Source organism: Sardina pilchardus, chromosome 19 (genome assembly GCF_963854185.1).
Source record: "Sardina pilchardus chromosome 19, fSarPil1.1, whole genome shotgun sequence".
NCBI classification, from domain to species: domain Eukaryota; kingdom Metazoa; phylum Chordata; class Actinopteri; order Clupeiformes; family Clupeidae; genus Sardina; species Sardina pilchardus.
In genome coordinates this window covers 4,101,133-4,126,847 of record NC_085012.1, presented here as the reverse complement: position 1 = coordinate 4,126,847, position 25,715 = coordinate 4,101,133, and the positions used below count along the sequence as shown (strand labels likewise).

General features: G+C 45.5%; 1 protein-coding gene across 1 annotated transcript in view; it reads left to right on the top strand.

Annotated features, from left to right (window-relative positions):
• myo3a (myosin IIIA) overlaps positions 1–25,336 on the top strand; it is a 74,823-nt gene extending 49,487 nt beyond the window's left edge. Inside the window, exons 20-37 of the mRNA XM_062521879.1 lie at positions 2,017–2,170; positions 3,195–3,283; positions 3,638–3,767; positions 5,875–5,957; positions 6,418–6,456; positions 8,734–8,811; positions 9,269–9,474; positions 9,647–9,758; positions 9,902–10,064; positions 11,129–11,215; positions 11,303–11,426; positions 11,854–12,760; positions 12,797–13,171; positions 13,659–13,797; positions 17,313–17,404; positions 20,515–20,555; positions 24,197–24,379; positions 25,222–25,336. Coding sequence (XP_062377863.1) covers positions 2,017–2,170; positions 3,195–3,283; positions 3,638–3,767; positions 5,875–5,957; positions 6,418–6,456; positions 8,734–8,811; positions 9,269–9,474; positions 9,647–9,758; positions 9,902–10,064; positions 11,129–11,215; positions 11,303–11,426; positions 11,854–12,760; positions 12,797–13,171; positions 13,659–13,797; positions 17,313–17,404; positions 20,515–20,555; positions 24,197–24,379; positions 25,222–25,336 — 3,117 coding nt within the window. The remainder of the gene's footprint in view (positions 1–2,016; positions 2,171–3,194; positions 3,284–3,637; positions 3,768–5,874; positions 5,958–6,417; positions 6,457–8,733; positions 8,812–9,268; positions 9,475–9,646; positions 9,759–9,901; positions 10,065–11,128; positions 11,216–11,302; positions 11,427–11,853; positions 12,761–12,796; positions 13,172–13,658; positions 13,798–17,312; positions 17,405–20,514; positions 20,556–24,196; positions 24,380–25,221) is intronic.
• The last annotated feature ends 379 nt before the right edge of the window (positions 25,337–25,715 follow it).

Here is a 25,715-nt window from a genome sequence, read left to right as displayed (position 1 = left end):
TAAAGTAAATTACAAAGTAAAATGTCATGTAAGTCATATCACCAAGTATCAAATTTAAATATATCAACGATTATTAAATGTAATCTAATTTAAAGTTTAAATCAATGTCATTTGAATTTTGAATTACATTAAACTTTAAATCAATTGAATAAGAAGTTGAATTAATTTGAAGTCATACATCACATTTACATTTGCCTGTTGTTCTCATTTTGAATAAGACTTAAAATTTCAGCCTCATGCAATTCCGTGCGCCACCATTTAATTCGAACGCCTTTACTTCAGACTTTGGACTTTGGTACTTCAAGGTTGTACTGTCACCTGTCAATCATGCTATGTCCCCCGCCCCCCGCCCATCCACTGAATCTGAGTCGATTTATCAGTTCTTTAGTAATATTTTCCCCCACTTCATCACCATCACCAGAGCCTTTGTCCTTCGTCTGACGCTGGGTTTCCACAGAGCATGTCACCATGCGAGATCTTCTACTGTCTTTGCGCGAAATACGCCTGCTAAAATTTCACCCAGGGGGTGTTGTCCAGTTGTCACACACCTAGCGTTTCGGCTCAGTGGTCAACAGGTTAGCTTAGTGGTTAGTGGTTAGCTTAGTGTTTAGTTAGCTAGACAGTCCAGTGCTTCAGATTACATTCAGGGGTTTATTTATCCCAAGTATGTTCAAGTGGCATACACACAAGAATCTGTTTGAATGTTTTCATGTTGACAACAATTCATAATCTACAGAAACACCACAGTTCATATCAGCGTGCTAACTATCTAGTCGCCTAGCTTGCTATGTGTTTTCAATTGGTTATAATGGGTCAACAAGCTAACAAGCTAACCTTCAATGATAGTGTGTCCTGAACACATTTGTTTAGCATATAAACAATAAACCGTATCAAAATAAGCCATTACAAGTGGTCAAGAAACCTTTATTCACATTTAATATTTCCAGTTACGACCCCCGGAGCCACCGCCATTGATTTGTTTTTTTTGTTACTCCCACCTCTGTGTACAGTGTACAACGTGGTGATAATTTAGCCCGGAGTGAGTGAGTCTTACAAAAGACCTGATAAATCATCTCAGATTCAGTGGATGGGCGGGGGGCGGGGGACATAGCATGATTGACAGGTGACAGTACAACCTTGAAGTACCAAAGTCCAAAGTTTGAAGTAAAGGCGTTCAAATTAAATGGTGGCGCACGGAATTGCATGAGGCTGAAATTTTAAGTCTCATTCAAAATGAGAACAACAGGGAAATGTAAATGTGATGTATGACTTCAAATGAATTCAACCTCTTATTCAATTGATTTAAAGTTTAATGTAATTCAAAATTCAAATGACATTCATTTAAACTTAAAATTAGATTACATTTAATAATCGTTGATATATTTAAATTTGATACTTGGTGATATGACTTACATGACATTTTACTTTGTAATTTACTTTATATTTAATTATTGTTACTTTGACCCTTCATAGACAGGCGAGACTGCAGAGCCGGGGAGAGAGCGCTGTGCGGAGGAGAGAGAACAGCACCTGCATATTACTCTGCCTCTTATTCCTGACTGGGAGCTGTGCTAGTTTGTGTGCAGTGCTATGGTTCTGATGGTGCATTATCAGAAATAACATTATGAAACAAATAAAATGGCACGACACACATGAGCTGATACGAACACTTCATTTTGAATACATTTAGTACACAAATATAAACCTATACTTACATTATGTCCACCTGAAGCGTAACAACTCATGTTTATTGCTAATGTTTGTTAGCCATTAGCAATATGTGGTCGTCCCTATAATCCCCCGTTTTTCCCCAAAAGGGTCCTATGTTCCCCGGTCACAATACATATGTATTTGGGAAAAACGGGGACCATAGGACCCTTTTTTTTCCCCCCGGTCCCATACAAAGTGGGAACATGCAGCAGGTTCACTCTCAGCAATACAGGATGTGCCCGTCTAGTTCAACGTGAGCAGCATCGCTAAGCTAACTCCTTTGCTGTCTCCTCCCACCCTGCTCAGGACGAGTACCTGAATGAGGCGGTGGACGCGCGAGTGATCGAGTACGAGGACAACCGGCCGCTGCTGGACCTGTTCCTGCAGAAGCCCATGGGCATGCTGTCCCTGCTGGACGAGGAGAGCCGCTTCCCCCGCGCCACTGACCAGACCCTCGTGGGTAAGGGAGTCTGAAACACACACACCAGCAGCACTGACCAGACCCTCGTGGGTAAGGGAGTCATCAATACACACACCAGCAGCACTGACCAGACCCTCATGGGTAAGAGAGTCCGCAACACACACACCAGCAGCACTGACCAGACCCTCGTGGGTAAGGGAGTCTGAAACACCAGCAGCACTGACCAGACCCTCATGGGTAAGGGAGTCCGCAACACACACACACCAGCAGCACTGACCAGATGCTCGTGGGTAAGGGAGTCTGAAACACACACACCAGCAGCACTGACCAGACCCTCGTGGGTAAGAGAGTCTGAAACACACACACCAGCAGCACTGACCAGACCTTCGTGGGTAAGCGAGTCTGAGACATACACACACCAGCAGCACTGACCAGACCCTCGTGGGTAAGAGTCTGAGACACACACCAGCAGCGCAGATGACAGGAGTGAATATCTGGATTATATAGACATGGCCACAGCAATGTGGTTACAACAGCAGGATTCAGCAGCACTAAGCCACTGGAGGTCTGTTACCATAGCAATAGCATGGCCACCATAAAGGTTTTGTCACTATGGTGATCATAGAATCATTAAAGCTCTGGACGTCCAGCAGTGATGCGACTATTCATGTGACTTAATGGATGACGGCTGGCTGGCATGAAATTGTCTGGTGGCAGAGTTTGACATTGATATTTGCACAAACTCACAAACACATGCCTCCTCCTAAATACCCCCTATCACTGCATGCACTCAGAATCAAACACATATCCTTGGTGTAGTCTTACCAACTTTTAAAATTGTTTACTGTTAAATTGAACTATTGTGTTGTTGTTATTTGTCACTTGGACAAAAGCTTGTGCTAAATACCCATAATCATAACCATATGCACAAACACTGAGGCATGTACAAATGTAGACAGAAGCAAATGCAGAGAGGGTCTTTTCACAGGGAAAACAGTCTTTCATCTTTTGATAGTGGTTAGATCATAAAGTCATTGAAATGTGTATCTCTTCATCATTACAGAAAAGTTTGAAGGCAATCTGAAGTCCAAGAACTTCTGGAGGCCAAAGCGGGTAGATCTAGGCTTTGGCATCCACCACTATGCTGGCAAGGTACGTGCATAGTCACAGTCTTTGTTAGTGTTTCCAGAGGGAATAAAAAATATTGTCATTCTTCCCTTATCAATATCTTACATTTAACAAATAAAGTTTTCTGTTTTCTGTGTGTCTCATTCTAAACTCGCGTCCCTTGTCTTACGCTTACGCCTGGTGGCTTTTCTAGGTGGTCTACAATGCAGGGGGTTTTTTGAGAAAGTGACCATTGTCGTTATTATCTGACAAGATGGCCTAAAACAATGAGTCTGTTGATGCCATGAGTGTGACTTCTCTTGAGGTTGCTCTTACATTAACAAATAAAGTTTTCTGTGTGTCTCGCGTCCCTTGTCGTACGCCCGGTGGCTGTTCTAGGTGGTCTACAACGCAGGGGGGTTCCTGGCCAAGAACAGAGACGCCCTTCCTGCCGACATCGTCCTGCTGCTGAGGTCATCGGAAAATGACCTCATCCGAAAGCTGGTCACTCATCCGCTCACTAAAACAGGTGAACTTTACAAAGGCTGTGGCCTGCTTTAGCTTAGCTTGTCATTGGTGTTGTGAGTGGTGAAAAACAAGAAAGAAGGCTTGGCACTATGCATAATCACCATTTATTCACACAGACGCGTTTCAGAACGCCGAAACGCGTCTGTGTGAATAAATGGTGATTATGCATAGTGCGTCCTTCTTTCTTGTTTTTCAATGATAGTTTATACTTTGGTCAGCACTCTAAAAAACGTTATAAGTCTTGAGTGAAGCCTGCTCCTACCCTTATGAACTGTTGTGAGTGGTGGCAATATAGAGTGTGTCCTGTGGTGTTGAAGGATATCTAGAGAAACTCTCCGTCCCCTCACTTGTGTTTAAAGGTATACTATGCAGGATTGGCGATATCATCGCCGGTTTCGCTTTCACTTTTCGTTTTCGCTCGTTTTTTGCTTGCATATTTCTCGGCAGAGCTTCCCCTACAGCTTTAGCGTGTATATTTTACAAAACTCCTCAATCGGTCAGTCTGCCGTGCCTTTTCATGAGACTTTACATGACACTTCCTGGAGTAGAGCATGGGTGCGTGCCCGAGGTCTCCTGAAGTTGCAAGCGTGGTTCTACCGCTAGCCCACCATAGGGCGGCCGAAAAAAACACTGTTTGACCGGTAATGACTCATTTAGTCATATATAACAGTATGGAACGAATTGGTTAACTGAAAAACGTTGCATAGTATACCTTTAAAGAGAGTATTTTAGAGCCACAGTTTTTGAGAAAGTGACCATTGTCTTTTTTATATTACAAGATGGCCTAAGATAATGAGTCTGTTGATGCCATGAGTGTGACTTTTCTTGAGGTTGCTCTGTGAGCATGCCAGGAGCCCTGTGCTGTGTAATTCCTACTGCAGAATCCCTCAAAGTCATGCTCTCCCTCACGGACACGTGAACACTGTTTCAAAACCGAAACATCTATCGCTATTCAAAACTGAAACGGACACGTATCTCCACATCTTGAAATCATTTACTCATTTGCGATCAGTTGCTTTAATGTGTAATTAAAAATGATGAATCAAGAGTGATGACTAAGCCTTCTCTGTGGGCCCAGCCCTCAGACAGAGACCAAACCCAGTCCATATCCCTCTTACAGTGAGAACCCCTCCGCACCACATCCAGGCTTTTGCTACCAAAAGCTGGCCCTTGCCATGTGAGTATCCACCCCTGGCAGTCGCAGGCTTCCTACTAACACCTCGGCGCCCGCCAACTGCCATGCATCACCGAATCAAGCAAGAGGCGCATAATCACTTTCTAATGTGTCCCTAAATATGTTTAACATCCTGCCCACCACGGCCCCGTGAGCACTAACAGACTTCCGTAATGCCTGCCGTTTAATCATCGCCTGATTTCCACAGCCTCCACCCCTTGGCCCTTGCCACAGCCTCACTGAAGAGGCTCTCACAGTTCTCATGTCTGACTAAACAGTCCTTAGGCCCAGCCATAGACCCTGCTGCCGTATAGTCCATCACACTCTCCTCAAGTCTCTCCCCCATCACACTCTCCCCAGGTCTTCAAAGCTGTGGGCGGGCAGTGTAGCACTGCAATAGTGTCATGATGTGCAACTCTCACTGTAACTACTGTGCAATACAGTTCTATAATCAGAACTGCATGATGTACACTTAGCTGTGCACTCAATAAAGGTCAGGCTCATTCCTATACTTGGAGCTGGAGCATTACAATGCCATCTTGAAAGTCTGATGTAGTTATTACACAGCTGGAGCAAGCTCATGTCTGACCTCTGACCTTATGACTTCTCTATTACCGCTGCTGCCATATGGACTCCCATCCCTTCTCCAAGATTCGTGATGATTTCTAACACCTCTCTCTGCATAGTGTGCCTGATGCCAAAATGGCGTCTCAACTCGTGGAGAAAGCAAGACTGTTTCATATCAGATCTGTCTCCATTATATTTTAGCCCCTGATGGGCGATAATCACCGATCTCCGATCTGTTGAGTTGTAACCGCTGTCGGGCCATTGTGATTCAACCTGGTGAAATCAGAGAATGATTCATTAGAAACGACAGTCAATCCCAGAGTCCCTTGATGTGTTACCGTGACGACAACCTCTTTCTCCATCCCAGGTAACCTGGCGCACACCAAGGGCAAAGCGATGGGCACCCTGCGAACTCATCGCACCCCTCAGCGCACCATCAACATGGCCAAGGTACGGAGCCCGCTGTTGCTCAGGAGTATTGTTACTCTATGGGTTCTGTATTACTCTCTACTGTAGTTTTTTTTTTTTTTTTTTTCTCATGGTTCAACTTTTTTTTTTTTTTTTTTTTTTTTTTTTTTTAAACATACAACTCAAAATCATAAGGACAAGCAAGATATACAAGACGCTAGGGGGAAGAAAATAATACAGAAGTAATTAGTGAAACTATACAAATAATAGCCTAATACAAATAATAATAAAAGAAATAACATAAAATAGACCATAATAATTCACAAAAGCAATAATTTCAACATGTCTGAAGACACTCTCTACTGTAGTTGCTCTCCTTTGCAGCTGCAGCTCTGGTAGATTTGAATGGCTCGCTTTTCTCTTGCACAGTTTCCAGCTTAACTGATCTTAAATGCTTCCTTCTGAAACTCTGTCTTCCTCCTCTCCCCCGCTTCTCTTCAAGATGGGAATGCTTTCTTTTTTCAGTTTTTCCACCAGCGAGGTAACAGTGTTCCTTTCCTCTGTGCAAGTTCCCCCCCACATTTTACCCATTAGCCACACACACACACACACACACACACACACACACACACACACACACACGTCTGTGTACACATGCAATGTCCATCCAGTCACCTCACATAGTCTCAACCACTCTGAAACATGCATACACACGCGCACACACACACACACACACACACACACACACACACACACACACACAGTTGCGTAGTTGTAACCCATGTCCCTGTGCTTGCCCCTTCAGGTCTGTGTGTCCCTATGTGCATACATACGTATCATTTCATATGTATGACTGTCTGCCTGTATTTGTGAGCATACTGTGTGTCGTTTCGTCATTTTGGACTCTGATAGATCATTTCATTGCTGAGTAAACAGCATCATTTTTCTTTCTGGAGGTGTAGTATGTAGACTACTGTATGTTTAGTCGTGGTTGAGAAAGTGATTGCATATTTATGGGTAGAAATTTGAATGAATCGTTGTGACTTGCTCTCCTCATTTTACAGCTCTTGATTGTAACAAAATGACACAACAGTCTTAAGCAGTAATACATTTGGATTTTTTTAACCATTTGTTAAAGCAACTTAACATTTAAATCTAGAAACCAACAGTTTTCATCAATCAGTCCATGATCCCACATGGAGGAATTGGCTCCTATGCTTAATGGTGATGTGCACATGTACATGCATACACAGTGGGCAGTTACCCTCTCAGTCAAAAGTCACATCAAAAGGATCCTGCTGGTCCACAGTAAAACACAACACAATTGAGAGAGAGAGAGAGAAAGAGAGAGAGAGATAGAGAGATGATATATGATGTGTTAAAGTGCCCCACATACAGTACGCTTTCTCTTACGCTAACTGTGAAACCTGCCCCCATATGATAACTTTACAGACATGATGAACACTTACCTTACATGCAACATATGTAGCAGCTCAAGGTTAATTTGACCGTAGGCCTGATTAGCGTACATTGACATTGTTAATGAGTCCCCTTTATGTAGCTGGCCAGATGAGAAGGCCGTGTGCCTGTCAGTTGTGTTATGTGCAGGAGGGAGGATGCTTGCCTGTCTCTCCTGAAGCCTGATGAGCTCTGATTCTTCATTACTGGACTAATGACTTGGTTCATTTTGTCATGCACCCCTATTAGAATGTAGAATAGCTCGGGGATCTCGGTTGCACCGAGGCCCAGACTTTTTTTTTACCCCCACAGTGCTGCGATAGACGCAAAGGATTGTGGGTGGGGGAAAAAAGCTCCTGCCTTCATTTAGTGGTTCATTAGTCGGGTGATGCTCTATTTAAAGCCACTGTGTTTTCATGTGTTTGAATGATAGGAACTCCACTATTACCACAGCCAGTGGTCTAGTCCATTCAGATGTGAAGGGAGATGTCATTATTTTTGTACTAAGTGGACCTCATAGATGCACTGTGGGCTTTAAATTGAGCTGGACCTTTTTTTTGTGGAAGGTATTTGCGTGTTGAACGGCTGGAAGTCCCAGTGCTGTTTTCACAGAGTGTTCTCTTCTTCTTGCATGCCAGGCTGACGCTTGTCCTGAGGTCATTATCCGTTATTATTTTTCTGTCTGTGCTCACTTTGTGCGTTCACGTCCTCTTCTGTATGCATTTCTCTTGCAGCCACGCTTTGGGAACTTAACGCTCAGCCCTGAAAATGTAAACACGCTTGCCTTGCCCACCGTACATTATCAAACGGTGATTGAGGATATGCACTATGATGTGGTTTTGATGTGTCTCGCTCCTCTTTCTTTTAAAAAAGAACCTCGTCTTTTTTAAAAAACAGAACAGCACCTATTACTCTCCTCTTCCTCTAATTCGTCCTCTATTTTTAAGAGCATAGCAAAATGCGTAATTGCAACAGAAAGACCCTCTGAAGCTCAGTCTTTTCCCCGGTGTGGCATAGACTACAGACCATGAAAAAGCCACTTTAGAATAGACTAGCAGAATAATGATTCCTATTATGTGTCATGCATCAGGCAGCTCACTGAGTGTGTGTGTGTGTGTGTGTGTGTGTGTGTGTGTGTGTGTGTGTGTGTGTGTGTGTGTGTGCGTGTGTGTGTGTGTGTGTGTGTGTGTGTGTGTGTGTGTGTGTGTGTGTGTGTGTGTGTGTGTGTGTGTATGCGTGTGTGTGTGTGTGTTTGTGTGTGTGTGTGTGTGTGTGTGTGTGTGTGTGTGTGTGTGTGTGTATGCGTGTGTGTGTGTGTGTGTGTGTGTGTGTGTGTGTGTGTGTGTGTGTGTGTATGTAGGGGGATGGTGCCGATGCTTCTCATCACCCCAGAGAGACGACCAACATGAGGACACAAACAGTGGCCTCGTACTTCAGAGTAAGAGACATTTATTTCCCCACGATATTCCAGAGATAACACTTTACATGTACATGACTGTAAACAAGGTGGGTTCAGTCTTATCTCTCGTCAGGCAGGACCATGTCTTACTCCTCTGGTAATGGATTATATTGATCAGCATCAGCTTGCAAATGTGGAACAGATTTGTCCACTGTGACAGCGACACTGTGATGCAATCTCCACTCAGCAATTGCTTCTTTACAGTATATTACTTAGACATTATTGAAAAATAATGAAATACTGAATACTGAAATAATTAAATATTCTGAAGGAACGCGATGTATATTTTTTGCAGTTAGTTTCATCAGTTAGTCCTTGAGTAAAATGTACCTTTAAAGCATTACAGTATGTAATTCTAGACTACTCAGTGAATCCAGTTCACACATCACTGTACTGATGACTGGGTTCAAGTCTCCGCACTGCTGTCGTTTCTCAGTACTCCTTAATGGACCTGCTGTCTAAGATGGTGGCTGGTCAGCCACATTTCGTGCGCTGCATCAAGCCCAACACTGACCGGCAGGCCGGCAAGTTTGATCGGGACAAAGTTCTTGTGCAGCTGCGCTACACTGGAATCCTGGAGACGGCCAAGATACGCCGGCAGGGCTACTCCCACAGGATCGCCTTCGTCAACTTCGTCCAGAGGTGAGGGGATCTGCTGAGAGTAGTGTACTTAAAGTGTGCCAGTTTAAAAACTTGCCATCTAATTATTTGGGGTTTTTTGTATTATTTGTGTTTTTATTGCTATTTATTCTCATGACTTTTTAATCTCTGAAATAATTGCTGGATTGTTGTGTTGGATGTTGGATGTATTTAGGTACTACATCTTGGCCTTCCGAGCCAATGAAGAGCCACCTGCAACTCCAGAGACGTGTGCAGCCATCTTGGAGAAAGCCAAACTGGAGAACTGGGTCCTGGGCAAAACAAAGGTGATCTCACTGTTACCCATAAAACCCTCGCTTTAATGACACTATCAGCACCGCCAACACCCTCTTTACTCATTCTGTGTGTGTGTGTGTGTGTGTGTGTGTGTGTGTGTTTATGTGTGCCCATATGTATGTATCTTTGTCAGGTGTTCCTGAAATACTACCACGTGGAGCAGCTGAACCTGATGATGCGTCTGACCACCGAGCGCATCGTGCTGGTGCAGGCGTGTGTGCGAGGCTGGCTGGGAGCCAAGCGCTACAAGAACGTCCTGAAGCAGCGGCAACAGAGCGCTGTGGTCCTGCAGTCAGGTGATCAGACTTGGGATTCAAGTCATGTGATCTAGTCATGTGTCTACACTGAGGGCAGGGTCAGAGCCTCTTTAGGGAGAGCCGGTCCACTTTCTATTAACTCCATTGTACCGGATTGTTCCTGCAATCTGTTGAAATTCCGCTAGGGGCGCTGCCGAGCAAGTGATAAATGGATTGTGGTCTATAGAGCTAAGCGGCTAAAACTCGTTTTTTTCACAGTTGACAACTTCATTTCTTAATGTCCATTGTCGTATTAGCCACCTGAGTATAGGTTTTCCACTGGAAATGAAATAAAAAGTCACTCATGTCCTTTCTGCTTTTCATAGGATGGGCCGCTTTCCGTGTAACATGCTAGCATTTAGCTCATGGATGCTGATTGGTCAGCGAGAAATCGCGACCGATTACGACGACCGTCGTGAAGCTGAACCTTCTTTTAGCGCTATGGCCGTAAAGTGGTTCGCTTTTGTGTCACGTGACATGAAAACTTTGAAAGGGTTTTTAGGAATAACAACACATATTGAAAATTGCATTGGTCAGCTAATTGTCAAGTCAAGTTATCCTGCATCGCATGCATTAATGCAATTTCAGGAGAAAAAAATATATAAAGACAAATGTGGTATTGGGGCGTTCAGCTCCATTGCTACCCATTCATTCATCACTTGCTCGCGATCGCCCTCTAGTTGCAGTACCATGCGGAAGTATTTAGCAAGTGGTCCTTCTCCCCTTATTAGACATTCTCTGGCAGAGTCATGGAGGATTCATGGAGGATGATTAAAGCCTACCTTACACCGACAGACTTTGACAAGATTTTGGAAAGATTCTTGAAAGATTGTAGTCTTTCAACTAATGCCCCTCATTCAAGCTTTACTCACAAGACTACAATCTTATTTCCCAAATCTTGTCAAAATCTGTCAGTGTAAGGTAGGCTTAAAGCGGACATAACTTTTTCTTTGTCTCTGTCCACTCTACTTTTTTGATATTTGTTTCACATGCTGTGATATTTTACGCTGTGTTTGATTCCTCTCTAAAATGTCCTGTCCACTGCTGTCTACTTCCCACTTCAGCATACAGAGGGCAAAAAACCCGGAAAAAGGTTGCTGATGACAAAAGCAAAGCCAAATATGAAGCCAGCATTATTCGTTTGCAAGCAAGTAGGTTCCTTTGGAACTGGTCAATCAATTTGTTCTTCCTCCATTTGTGATATCGTTGTATTGATCTACTGTTACCAACCTTTCTAGTCTGCCGAGGTTATCTTGCCAGAAAGATGCGTAAGGAATTACTGGACGAGAAGAACAAAGCTGCTGCCAAAATCCAAGCTCACTACAGGGGCCACAGAGAGAGGAGGAGCTATAAAAAGAGGAAGTAAGTCTCTGCCTCAGGACGACTTCTCTGGGTGCCTCTCATGCAGCGTTTATACGTCCTCCCTCGCTCCTCGATGCCTCGATCCTCACTGATCTACATAAGGAATGATGGGGGGGAAACAATGGGATAGTCTATCCAGTGTTAGTTATAGATCAGTGGGAACGCCCCTCGAGGATCGAGCATTGAGGATCGAGGATCGAGGAGGCATGTTGAGAGGCACCCACTGTCTTTCTTGTGTGTTTGCCCGATGTGAGACAGTTCTGATGTTGACACATTGATAAAGCCACACTCGAGTTTAAAGCACTGCTGCAAAAGGGGACAGTTTTACCATCACACCTGTGTGTTTAATGTTGTAAAGTGAATGCCCAATACAGTTTTATTTGTTGATTGGTATCTTGATTGGTGTCAAAATTTTGTTCATCACCAGAGAAGCCATGGAGCAGGAGAAGGCCCTGGAGGACGACATCACTCCGACACCAACCCCTGTACTAACGGAAGACGAGGAGACGCCGACGCAAACCCCTGTCCCTACGGAAGAGGAGATGACCCTCGCAGAAGAGGCTGCGATGGCAGGAGGTTCAGGCCAGGCCTCTGGAGCCGGACAGGCTGAGAGCGAACCGACGGAAGATGACGAAGCCAAGGCTGCCGTCGTCCTCCAGAGTAACTTCAGGGGCCACAAAGAGAGGAAGAAGTACCGGGAGCGTAAGAAGACGCTGGCCGGGGAACAGCTGGCCATGCCCCCGCCTCCTCCTCCGCCCACAGACGACTATGAGCCAGAGCTCGCTGCCATGGTAGAGGAAGAGGAACCGGTTGAGCAAGCGGAGGCAGCTGGGGAGAACGAGGGTGCCGAGGGAGAGGCAGACCCTGAACAGGAAGCCAAGGCCGCCACGGTCCTCCAGAGCAACTTCCGCGGTCACAAAGAACGCCAGCGTCTGGAGAAGGAAGGGAAGCTTCCGGCGAAAGGGAAGGGAGGCTCGCCCGTCAGCGTGCCGCAGTGTGTTGTTGTCGAGGAGTTTGATGAGCCATTTCCCGAGCCTCCTCCAGCAGAAGCAGTAGAGGTGCTGGAGGCTAGTGAGAAGGTCGCTGTGGAGCAGGAGGACACGAGGACGCAAGGAGACGCAGCAGGGGTGCAAGGGGAGGACGCTGGGGGGAGCGGGGAAGGGGATGAGGAGAAGGCTGCCGTAGTTCTGCAGAGCAACTTCAGGGGCCACAAGGAGCGCAAGAAGCTGCAAGAGGAAGGGAAGATCCCCAAGAGGAAGGAGGCAGCATGTGAGCCTCCAGCTGCAACACCCTCGTCCCAACCTCCTGAACCAAAAACGGAGTCAGAGCTTGAGGTAGAACTGGAGGCAGAAGGTGGGCCAGAACCAGAGCAGGAGCCTTGTTCAAGCCCGCCAGACATGGAGGAGGAGAAAGCGGCTACTGTCCTCCAGAGCAATTTCCGGGGTCACAGAGAGAGGAAGAAGCTCAAGGAGAAGAGCACAGAAGCACACAATGAAAAGGGATGTGAAACAAACATGGTGGAGGAGATGAGTTCTACAGAAGAAGAGAAGGCCGAAGAGGAAGTTCTGGAGATCTCCGACATTCAGGTGGAGCACAAGGCACACACATCACAGCAGAGTGAGCTCGATGAGGAGCAGCAGGCCGCTGTGAAGATCCAGAGCAACTTTAGGGGCAACAAGGACAGGAAGAACCTGAAGGCTACTGGCCAGCGAGAGGCAGAGGAACTGGAGAACTTCTCCAAGCAGGTGCATGAACAGTCCACTTGGACGTCCAATTTTGATCCCCTGAAGGTGCAGACTGTAAGGCCAGACAACGTCTTTTTTTCTGATGTCCAGTAATGACGTCCACAGGACCTCTGTATAACGTCCAAAAAAGGTTACCTAGTCCTACTGACATCCAAATGGGGTCATGGAGAGACGTCCAAATAGCGGACCTACTGTAGTCTGCACGTCGTGCAGTCGTCCAGAATTGGTCTTGGACCGACGGACGCAATAAAGACATTGTCCAAGCTCATTGACCATTGGGTTGCTTTGATGAGTCCAAGACAAATTCCCCCTTGGGGACATTAAAGTATATTTTATTCTATTCTATTCTATTCTATCAGAGCCGTAGAGGAACTTAGTAGACATGGCAAATATGTTCAGCATGTTCAGAATGTGTGCCAGTTTGTTCTGGAGGACTGGATTGTCCTAAAGGAATAATGCTCTAAGATCTTATGTTTGTGGATTTTAGGTCTCCCAGTCATCGCAGGAGTGCTTTACCGTGCAGATGAAGCTGAATGAGATCATCCTTGCCCACCAGATGGACCCCGGCAGCAATGGCATGTTCATGAAGGGAAAAGCTGTCAATGGCTTCACTCATCAACACTCAGGTTGGTGTCACTGCACAATGGGCCTGGTTTAGAAACCAGTTGAGTTCATCATCTCTGCTCTCTGCACCAAATCACAGCACAAGCTGTTCTGTACTCAGACAAATGCATACTGTAGGTATTCTGAGTTTCTCAGACATTAAATCTGCAGCAGGATTCTGTAGCTCAGGGTGAGCTATTTCCAGGACAAGGGCACGCTTTCATGAATAAAAAAAAAATGGGGGTGTTACTTGCAGCCTTAACATGCCCTTAAACTGCATTGCAAGGGTAAATGATTTATCAGGGGCAAGCATGTGTTATGGTTTGTCCACAGTTTCAAACAGACTGCTTCAACTGACCCTAGTGATTCTTTATCTTCATGAATATTCCGGGGGGGATCATTAATAAGGCTTTTTACAGAGACCACGATAACATAAGACTGAGTGACAGTGGTGGATGGAGAGTTCCATGTGTTACAGTGGGGAGTTCCCAATGACCCTGTGTTTTAGTGGTGATACTTCCTCAAGACCTACGCTCTGTAGAGCTGATTCACTACTTTAAACTTTCTCATGTGCTCAAGTCCAGTCAGTCAGCCCCCTCCTCCTCCTCCTCCTCCCCCCACTGCCTCAGGTGCAGCGGCAGATTGAAAAAGCAGAGCTTCTGTTATTGTCTGTCAGTTCTCTCCGCCAGCTGAGATGTTATCAGTGAATGAAGTCCCCATTTTCTCTCCCATGATCATATCAGGTGCAACAGCAAAAAGGGAAAAAAAAAGAAAAAAGGTGTGTGTGGGGAGGGGGAGGGGGAGGGGGAGATGTCAAGTGCTAAAACAGGAAACAGTGTTTCTCAGAAGAAGACGCGTTAACAGCAAGCTCTCAGTGCTGCTCCGGATCTGTTGGTTTGATTTCGTCGGGTGATATGTGTAATTGCTTTGGGAGTGATGAGCCAAGGGAGGGGAAGGAACACGGGGGAAAGTTCAGTGAAAGAGTCTTTTTTGCCACCAGCAAATCTGCCCTGACAGCTATGATTCTATTAGCTGTGGCTTGGTCACCTGTCCACACAGAAAATGATTGTTGTGTCTGGGGCAATTACTTTGAGTTGCTCTGGTTTCCCATTCTTTTGATTACTTCACTGCGGACGGGGTTTCAAGCTCACTATTCCTTTTTTGTGGTGTGTTGTACCTGTACTGAAATATTGTGTGTGTGTGTGTGTGTGTGTGTGTGTGTGTGTGTGTGTGTGTGTGTGTGTGTGTGTGAGAGTGTGTGTGTGTGTGTGTGTGTGTGTGTGTGTGTGTGTGCGTGTGCGTGTGCGTGTGCGTGTGCACGCGTGCACGTGCGCGCGCGTGCACGTGCGCGCGCGTGTGTGTGTGTGGATGTCTACATGAGAGTGCTTGCATGTGTGTTTGGCTAACCTTTTCATTACTTATTAATTAAAGCCTAGATAATTTTTCTCATGGACCAATCAATTCCTTAATTGATCAATTATCCCATACAGACAGGATTGAACTGCTTTACACTGTAACACTGACTATACCCAAGCAGTCACACCTATGCAGCATGGACAAAGAACGTTGTCTTTCTCGATTGAAGGAAATTATGTTCTTCCAAATTAGGATTAATCCACTTCAAATGTTTTTGAAATATCACATAAAACAAAAGAATAAGTGAAATCTTTTGTGACGTGCTGATATTTTTAGTAAACAAATATAAATGTATTTTTGATACATGTTGATTAGGTGAGTAATGGACTATGGATCCATGGATCATAACATTTGTAATGGCCTGTATACACTTTTCAGGAAGTGTAAAAATAGTCCTTTGGCTTCAAAATAATATTATGTGTCACTTTCTTAATTTCTTTCTCAAAGTTCAGTCTTGTCTTGTTGCAGTCACATACTCTTTCATAATGCCTGTAGAATAATAAGCTGATAAACTATTCAACATGGAACCAGATTACCCGCAGGCACCCATCTTTGTTAGAAATACAACTGAGTTATAATTTCCATTTTGAATGCCAATCATATTGCTCTTTATACAAAAGGTCATTAAATGCTAATCAAGTTTGAGTTGGAAAGTGTGTCTGCAATTACAGTGACCATTAATATGAAAGCCCTCTAAATTGGCTTTATTCCCTTTGAGCAATCAAGGCTCACTGTCGACCTTTCAGAAAGCTTGTACAATAAACATGAAGCTTTTTTTTTTATTCTCTTTCTCATTTGTTGTTCCTGGACATTGATGAATTGTTCCTGAGGTCGCTATCCTGGGCTTACCCCAACAGAGAGAGAGAGAGAGAGAGAGAGAGAGAGAGAGAGAGAGGGAGAGGGAGAGGACAAGGAGAGAAACGTGCATGAAGGGAGAATAAGATGGACTGTGGAAAAGGGCTCCGTGTGGAACCATCCCAACGAGGACCACCTCCAGCACTATACACTCTTATAACAAGTGTTGAAAACAACACATCTTGTGTCGACATAAGGACAAGACAACACAGTTGGTGTTGTTTCCAACACATTGCTTTTGTTATTTGTTACACAATATTTGTTTGAAAATAATACAACTCATTTGTTGTTCCTGGACTGGACATTGATTAATTGTTCCTGAGGTCGCTATCCTGGGCTTACCCCAACAAGTTATTGGGAGGGGAATATGATGATCATAGATCATAGGTTAAATAAAATATATTTACCACAAGGTCAACTACAAAGTCAGCTAGATAGTGTTTAATACATACAGTAAATATGTTTCTCTTCCTGTTGAAGAAGTCAATGCAATGAAAAACCCTGTGCTCTGTCCAAGCCAACACACTATACCTCTCAATGGAGGGGAGTAGGACAGTGAAACAGAACACAGACACAGAACACACTGTGAATGGTAGGGGACTTCTGATTGACACACATGCACACACATACACACACAGAACACACTGTGAATGGTAGGGTGAGTTCTGATTGATTGCTGTTGGAAAAATTCAAATGACTTCCGGCACCAGCAATGGTCTTGTTCTCAGTGAGGACAGCGAGGGGGGGGGATTTAGCTTTTCGCTGTGGAAAGCGTTAGTGTGTGAGTGTGTGTGATCCCACTTCGCGTTGCCCTCTTATTTTTCCCTCAGCGGCTGCTTTGAAAGGGCCCCATTGAGAACAACATGGGAGTTACTAAACAGCCGAGGCTCCGAGCAGCAGGGTCCTTTGTGTGCTCCCCTCTCCACCGGCCCGGATGAAAGACCTTCTCCTCTCCCTTGCCATTGTGTGGAGCATATTGAAAAAGCTATTTTCCCTCCGCGCTTTCCTTAAGTGGAGAAAGGATGGTTTTGACAGACCATAATAGTCCCTGTTCACATCTTAATCGCATGGTGCTTTTTTAAAAAATATGTTTTTACAGGAATTCAATACATTTCCAGCCGTGAAGTCATGAATGAGACAAGTGTCCGACTTTGATGCTGTTGTTAACAAAAAAGGCTGAAAAAAACTAATATTTAAAAAGAAGAAAAAAGCTTGATGCTGTTGTAATGTGTTATTTATTCATTTTTATTTTCTGTTCTGGTCGTAGTTGACACAAAGCAGACGCGTACTCCCCGGCGAACGCAGAAACCAAAGACGCTCAACACGCCGGAAGATTCCACATACTACACCCTCATTCATGTGAGTTTGTCACCTGTGTGTCTGTGAACTCTTAACACTTATTTTTGATTCTGACTACTTTCAAGTCATAGGGAAACTTCGGTTTGCTCACCACAGTGTTTGGCAAGTAATAGTTTGGAAAATACCCTACATGGCTAAATAACTGACCTGCAAATAAAATATTACTGATTTTTATGTAGACAATTCAAAGAACAAGTTTTCATACGGCAGTGTGTGTTATTGGTGGTGCTTCAATACAGAGTTAGAGTTGAAATGGCTATATGAATGAAGAAGCATCTCCTGAGAGCTGTGCAGGGCTCAAGGTAGCGTCGTGTACAGGTGAAGCAGCATCTCCTCCTGAATTTCCCCTCGGGGATCAATAAAGTATCTATCTATCTATCTATCTATCATCTATCAAGGTAGCGTTGTGTACAGGCGGAGCAGCATCTCCTGAGCTGTGCAGGTCTCAAGGTAGCGTTGTGTACAAGTGAAGCAGCATCTCCTGAGAGCTGTGCAGGTCTCAAGGTAGCGTTGTGTACAGGTAGATAGATAGATAGATAGATAGATAGATACTTTATTGATCCCCAAGGGGAAATTCAAGGTCCCAGCAGCTTAAGACACCACACACAACATACAGTACAATGTAAACAATGTAAACAGGAAAATTAAAAAGCAAATCAACAGTCAACATGACTAAAGGAGCAGTAGAATACTATAGATAAGGTATGCATGAATGTACTGAGGATTGGTACTGTGATCCAGTCTGAGGTGTGTGTCAAGTTGGTAGTGCAAATAAGTCCAACAGTGCAACAGTGCAAGATTAAATTCTAGTGACCAGTAATAAATATGTACAGTACAAAATGTAAGCATAGTAATAATAATAACAGTACTAATATAAATATATGGACAGTTAAAATAAACTTAACATAGTAATAATATAAGAGTTAGACATGAGGGTAGACATGTAAGCCATGCCATGTAAGTGTATAAGAGGGTGGAGGTGCAGATATACTATGCATAGAAGTCCAACTCTCCTTTTCCCTTCAGTGAAGCATTGTACAGTTGTAAGGCCCTGGGTACAAATGACTTTCTCAGTCTGTCTGTTGTGCATGTCATGGAGCGTAGTCTCCAGCTGATCAAGCTCTTCTGCTGTATGATAGTGCTGTAGAGTGGATGACAGTCATTGTCCAGGATGCTGTGTAGCTTGTTCAGGGTCCTTTTGTCTGATACTGAAGTGATGCACTCCAGATCAGCTCCCACAACAGAGCCAGCCTTCCTTACCAGCCTGTCTAGTCGCCCAGCATCCCTCTTCCTAGTGCTTCCTGGTGAAGCAGCATCTCCTGAGAGCTGTGCAGGGCTCAAGGTAGCGTTGTGAACAGGTGACGCAGCATCTCCTGAGAGCTGTGCAGGTCTCAAGGTAGCGTTATGTACAGGTGAATCATCTCCTGAGCTGTGCAGGGCTCAAGGTAGCGTTGTGTACAGGTGAATCATCTCCTGAGCTGTGCAGGGCTCAAGGTAGCGTTATGTATAGGTGAAGCAGCATCTCCTGAGAGCTGTGCAGGGCTCAAGGTAGCGTTGTGTACAAGTGAAGCAGCATCTCCTGAGATCTGTGCAGGGCTCAAGGTAGCGTTGTGTACAAGTGAAGCAGCATCTCCTGAGAGCTGTGCAGGGCTCAAGGTAGCGTTGTGTACAGGTGGAGCAGCATCTCCTGAGATCTGTGCAGGGCTCAAGGTAGCGTTGTGTACAGGTGGAGCAGCATCTCCTGAGAGCTGTGCAGGGCTCAAGGTAGCGTTGTGTACAGGTGGAGCAGCATCTCCTGAGATCTGTGCAGGGCTCAAGGTAGCGTTGTGTACAGGTGGAGCAGCATCTCCTGAGATCTGTGCAGGGCTCAAGGTAGCGTTGTGTACAGGTGAATCATCTCCTGAGAGCTGTGCAGGGCTCAAGGTAGCGTTGTGTACAGGTGAATCATCTCCTGAGAGCTGTGCAGGGCTCAAGGTAGCGTTGTGAACAGGTGAAACAGCATCTCCTGAGAGCTGTGCAGGGCTCAAGGTAGCGTTGTGAACAAGTGAAGCAGCATCTCCTGAGATCTGTGCAGGGCTCAAGGTAGCGTTGTGAACAGGTGAAGCAGCATCTCCTGAGATCTGTGCAGGGCTCAAGGTAGCGTTGTGAACAGGTGAAGCAGCATCTCCTGAGATCTGTGCAGGTCTCAAGGTAGCGTTGTGAACAAGTGAAGCAGCATCTCCTGAGATCTGTGCAGGGCTCAAGGTAGCGTTGTGAACAGGTGAAGCAGCATCTCCTGAGATCTGTGCAGGGCTCAAGGTAGCGTTGTGAACAGGTGAAGCAGCATCTCCTGAGATCTGTGCAGGGCTCAAGGTAGCGTTGTGAACAGGTGAAGCAGCATCTCCTGAGATCTGTGCAGGGCTCAAGGTAGCGTTGTGTACAGGTGGAGCAGCATCTCCTGAGATCTGTGCAGGGCTCAAGGTAGCGTTGTGAACAGGTGAAGCAGCATCTCCTGAGATCTGTGCAGGGCTCAAGGTAGCGTTGTGCACAGGTGAAGCAGCATCTCCTGAGATCTGTGCAGGGCTCAAGGTAGCGTTGTGTACAGGTGGAGCAGCATCTCCTGAGATCTGTGCAGGGCTCAAGGTAGCGTTGTGAACAGGTGAAGCAGCATCTCCTGAGAGCTGTGCAGGGCTCAAGGTAGCGTTGTGTACAGGTGGAGCAGCATCTCCTGAGATCTGTGCAGGGCTCAAGGTAGCGTTGTGAACAGGTGAAGCAGCATGTCCTGAGCTGTGCAGGTCTCAAGGTAGCATTACAGGTGACGCAGCATGTCCTGAGCTGTGCAGGGCTCAAGGTAGCGTTGTGTACAGGTGACGCAGCATCTCCTGAGCTGTGCAGGTCTCAAGGTAGCGTTGTGAACAGGTGACGCAGCATGAACCATCCAGTGCAAAGTGATTTTTTTCTGATCTTCATAGCATTGGCCTTCATATCCAGATCAAGACGTAGCTAGGCCTCTGATCTAGTTTTATAATCAGTTTAGATATCCTGTCTATTTCGTCTGAGAGCTGTGGTATCTCTAGACTCAGTGTAGAGCATATATGTAATGGTCTTTTTTTTATGTTGTTCTCTTACAGAGATCAGTCCAAGACGACAGGCGAAGGCCTAGGAAGCAATGGTAAGTGTGTATTCATGAAGTCTACAATCAGACTTAGAGGCCATGAGCACGACGGAAAACTAAAATGGCAAAAAAATATTGCTTTAGCTACTATGACTGACAACGTCCATACATTAAGGATATCAGAAAGTGCCCCTGACGATATTGTTGTTTATGTTGTAACTGTTATAGTTTCAGTTATTGTTTTTGGTGTGAATGGTCCTTTACCCTAAGATTAGCCTAGGCACCCAAACTACTCTGGCCCCGGTTCTGCAAAGTCTATGCTATGATGTATATTATCAACACAAGCCACAGGGTTGCATTCTAGGGACAGTTTTTTTTAGAGATCAATTAAATCCACAGACCAGACAATTAATGCCCCCCCCCCCCCCCCCCCCCATTTTATGTTAAAATGCAAATACAAGTAATTATCATGAATTCTATCATACACACGTGTGCACGCACAGACACACACACACACACACACATACACACACACACACACACACACACACACACACACACACACACACACACACTTTGTGTGTACACTTTTATTTGAGTTGACTGGCAAGATGAAACAGAGTGCCGTTGAATGCCCTCTCCAGTAGAGTGCACATTAGGGGAGAAAGTAATGCATTCTCCTCCAAAAGGACATACTGCCAATTACAGCTGATACAGAGCAATATTGTGTCTGTTGTTTGACTCATTCAGACACACACACACACACACACACACACGCACACACACACACACACACACACACACACACGCACACACACACAGAGACACACACACACACACACACACACACACACACACACAGACACACACACACACAGACACACATACACACACACACACACACACAGACACACACACACACACAGAGACACATACTCCGGCATTGAGTATTGTACCTCCTGCAGTCAACCTGACAGCCAGCCACAAAGCTGAACATAATGCTGGGAGGACTAAGCCAGCCACATTCCATCATTTTTGTGACACACACACACACACACACGTGCACGCACGCACACACACACACACACACACACACACACACACACACACACACACACGGGCATCATAATTTGTTTGCTGATAAATAAAGCTGGCTGTAGACAGGAGCCGTTTACTTGCCCCATTAAGAACAAGAAGGTCAGGAGGATAGATAGCGTCTGGGTATGCAGGCTGACAGCTGAGAGAGGGGGAGGGGGTGGAGAGACAAAGAGAGAGAGAGAGAGAGAGAGAGAGAGAGAGAGAGAGAGAGAGAGAGAGAGAGAGAGAGGGAGGGAGAGGGAGAGGACAAGGAGAGAAACGTGCATCAAGGGAGAATAAGATGGACTGTGGAAAAGGGCTCCGTATGGACCCATCCCAACGAGGACCACCTCCAGCACTATACACTCTTATAACAAATGTGTTGAAAACAACAAGACAGCACAGTTGGTGTTGTTTCCAACACATTGCTTTTGTTATTTGTTACACAATATGTGTTGGAAATGATACAACTCGTGTCCAGATAGGGACAACACAGTTTGTGTTGTTTCAATTCCAACACATTCCTTTTGTGATTTGCTACACAATATGTATTGAAAATAACACAACTTGTGTTGTTTTTTTAAACACATCTCTGTGTCCAGACAGGGACAACACAGTTTGTGTTGTTTCCAACACATTTGTTTTAAGAGTGCATTTGGGCATGGGATGCCAGAATTAGGAGCAAGATCTAAAAGATCATGGCCCCGTATAAAGTCCAGCATGAGGTCAACCGGCACAGATGCTCACAGAGAGGCTCCCATAAGCAGAAGCAAGGCTTCCGTAAACTATGAAGAAAAATATCAGTTCATAGAGAATTACACTGAGCCCTTCACACGCCAAGAGACTGTGGTGCATTGGGCTGAGAAATAGAGGAGATAGAGAAAATAAAGAAAATATTGGAGATAAAGGGGCACTTTGAACACACATGGAGGCTGAGAAATAGAGGAGATGGTGAGGAGAAAAACAGAGGGTTGCTCCGCAATGACATGGAGGAGAGGGATGTTGGCGATGGAGAAGAGACAAACAGGGGCGCTCTGAGATGACATGGAGGAGAGGGATGGAGGGATGAAGGGATGTAAGCGATGGAGAAGAGAGAAGAGGGGCGCTCCGCAATGACATGGAGGAGAGGAATGGAGGCGACGGAGGCGATGGAGGGATGGAGGCGATTGGCCAGAGAGAAGAGGAAGGGAAATGACACATGAGCCTCGGCCACCGCACACCAGCGCACGGGAGCGAGAGAGAGAAATGAGGGAGACGAGAATGAGTGATGGGGAAATCACTAGAGGAAGAAACTGAGTGTCTGTGTGTGTGTGTCTCATACATATATAGACACGCACACACACACACACACACACACACACACACACACACATACACACACACATACACACACACACACACACACACACACACACACACACACACACACACTCACACACACTCCAAGAGACCAAGAGAGCTCAGCTGTAACTGAAATAATGGTTGTGGAGCTCCATGCTCGGCCTGCTATGAAACACAGTAATAAGCTTTATTTATGCCTTTGGCTCGCTGGACGCTCCTCCGCCCACCCCCACCCCACCCCCACCCTCACCCCACCCCACCCCCACCCCTGTGGCGGCAGTGGGTGGTTGTGCCCCTGCACTGGGGGAATATCCCAGGCTCTGTCACTCCTGTCAGAGTAATGACTGCTGACAATCCACCCACACCCTCGTAATTGTATGTCACCATGACTCATATGGCTTCATCAAGTTTCACTCAGCTCCTCTTCTCCTCTCTCCCCCTCAGATGACCTGAGCTAACTTAGATGACCAGAGCTAACTCAGATGACCCTAGCTAACTTAAATGATCAGAGCTAACTCAGATGACTGGAGCTAACTCAGATGACCAGAGCTAATTTAGGATGACGGAAGCTAATTAGATGACCTGAGCTAACTTAGATGACCAGAGCTAACTTAAATGACCAGAGCTAACTCAGATGACCGGAGCTAACTTAGATGACCTGAGCTAACTCAGATGACCGGAGCTAACTTAGATGACCTGAGCTAACTTAGACGACCAGAGCTAACTTAAATGACCAGAGCTGACTCAGATGACCGGAGCTAACTTAGATGACCAGAGCTAACTTAGATGACCGGATCTAACTCAGATGACCAGAGCTCTGGTCATCTGAGTTAGTTCTGGTCATCTAAGTTAGGTCCGGTCTTCTGAGTTAACTTAGGTTGTGTTCATATAGACAGAGGTTGTGTTCTAATGCACAGCGCTAACTAGCTAACACTCGCTAACTAGCTAACACTAGTTCCAAAAAGCTCAAGCCCAAAGCTCTGAGCTCCTATTCTGTCTCCATAGTTTCCAGGCACGGGAACAACGTAAATTACAGTAAAGTTACGTTTAGATTATTTTTTTGCAGCCATGTGTCCAGGCAAGTTGTCTCAGGCAAATACAGTCATTTCCTGTGTATTAGCCGTATTGTTGTAGGACAGTGTTTTATGCAAGTTACTAATATCATATTAACTGCCCCCGCGTATTAACCTCATAGCTGAAGAATTTTTGCAAAATCAATGTATAAGACGCGGCTAATAGTTAGGAAGTTACGATAATATATAACTTTTCTGTGAATTCAGTGGAGGGAAGCTGCCGGACATGGATGACCAGTATTACCAGGGCCTGTCTCCAGCCAAGTCCACGGGCGCCCTGTCCAGCGAGTCCCAGCTGTCCGTCGGCCGACGCACCTCCCTGGACCGGAGCAAACCCCCTGAGAGGCCCCTCTCTGAGCCCCCGCCGCCAACGCTGCCCAAACAGAAGAGGTACGTATGTCACATGACCCCCACGCTGCCCAATCAGACGAGGTACGTACGTCACATGACCCCCACGCTGCCCAATCAGAAGAGGTACATACTGTATGTCACGTGACCTGCAGAGCATCCTGGTGTTTCTCAGTGTAGTTCATGTATGTTCACACAGAGTCAGACACACATATACTCACACATATACCCACACAAAGACACACACACGTGTGTTATGTATATAACCCATACACATAGTTACAATTTGTGTGTGTGTGTGTGTCTGTGTGTGTGTGTGTGTGTGTGTGTGTGTGTGTGTGTGTATATGTGCATGCTCGTGCATGCACGGTCCTGCATGCATGTGTGTTTATGTGTTTGTGTCTATATATAAATACATATTCAGGCGTGTGTTTTTCCATTCAGACACAAACACGATGATGCTCTCTCAATACCTCTTCTGACTGTTGGGCTTGTTGGGCTCTAGTCTCTCCCAGCCTGGAGGAACTGATTGGTTTTAGTCACTCTCTTTCTACAACCACAATGATGGATGTGTTGTGTGACAACTATAACATACACACAAACCTCCAGAAGGATTTCAGAAACTCTCATCCCTCTCTCTCTCATTCCTCTCTCTCACACTCCTATCTCACTCTCTCTCGTTTACTCTTTCCTCTCTCTCTCATTCCTCTATCTCTCCCTCTCACACTCTCTCTCATTCCTATCTCACTTTCTCTCTCTGGTTCTCTCTTTCCTCTCACTCTTTCCTCTCACTCTCTCCCATTCTTCTCTCTCTTTCCTCTCTCTCACACTCTCTCTGTCTCATTCCTCTCTCTCACTCCCTCTCATCCCTCCTTTGTCCACAGGCCCTCCCTTCCAAGAATGCCCTCGACAGAGAGTGAAAAAGAAGACAACCCTTACGACTTCAGGAAGCTGCTGCGGAAGACCTCTCAAAGACGAAGACTGATCAAGCAGTACTGAATGTATCACTGTGTGTGTGAGTGTATGTGTGTGTGTGTGTGTGTGTGTGTGTGTGTGTGTGAGAGAGAGAGAGAGAGCGAGAGAAGGGGGGGAGGGAGGGAAAGCGAGAGAAAGCCTTCAGTGAACCTTGGTCAACCTCACTCCTCTCAGATTGTTACAGTAATTATTTATTTTTCATTTTCCATCATTTATATCACTAGCGTCAAGAGAGAATGGCACAGGGCTCCCTCAGCATACAGTACATTATATCACCCTGTTTACATGTAGAATTTGAACATGTGTCAGTTGTATACTGTGTGAATATAATGCAACAAAACTGTTTTTCTCTGGGCTAGCTGAAAATCGATTCGTCATTATCCTTCATTATTCCTTGGTGCCA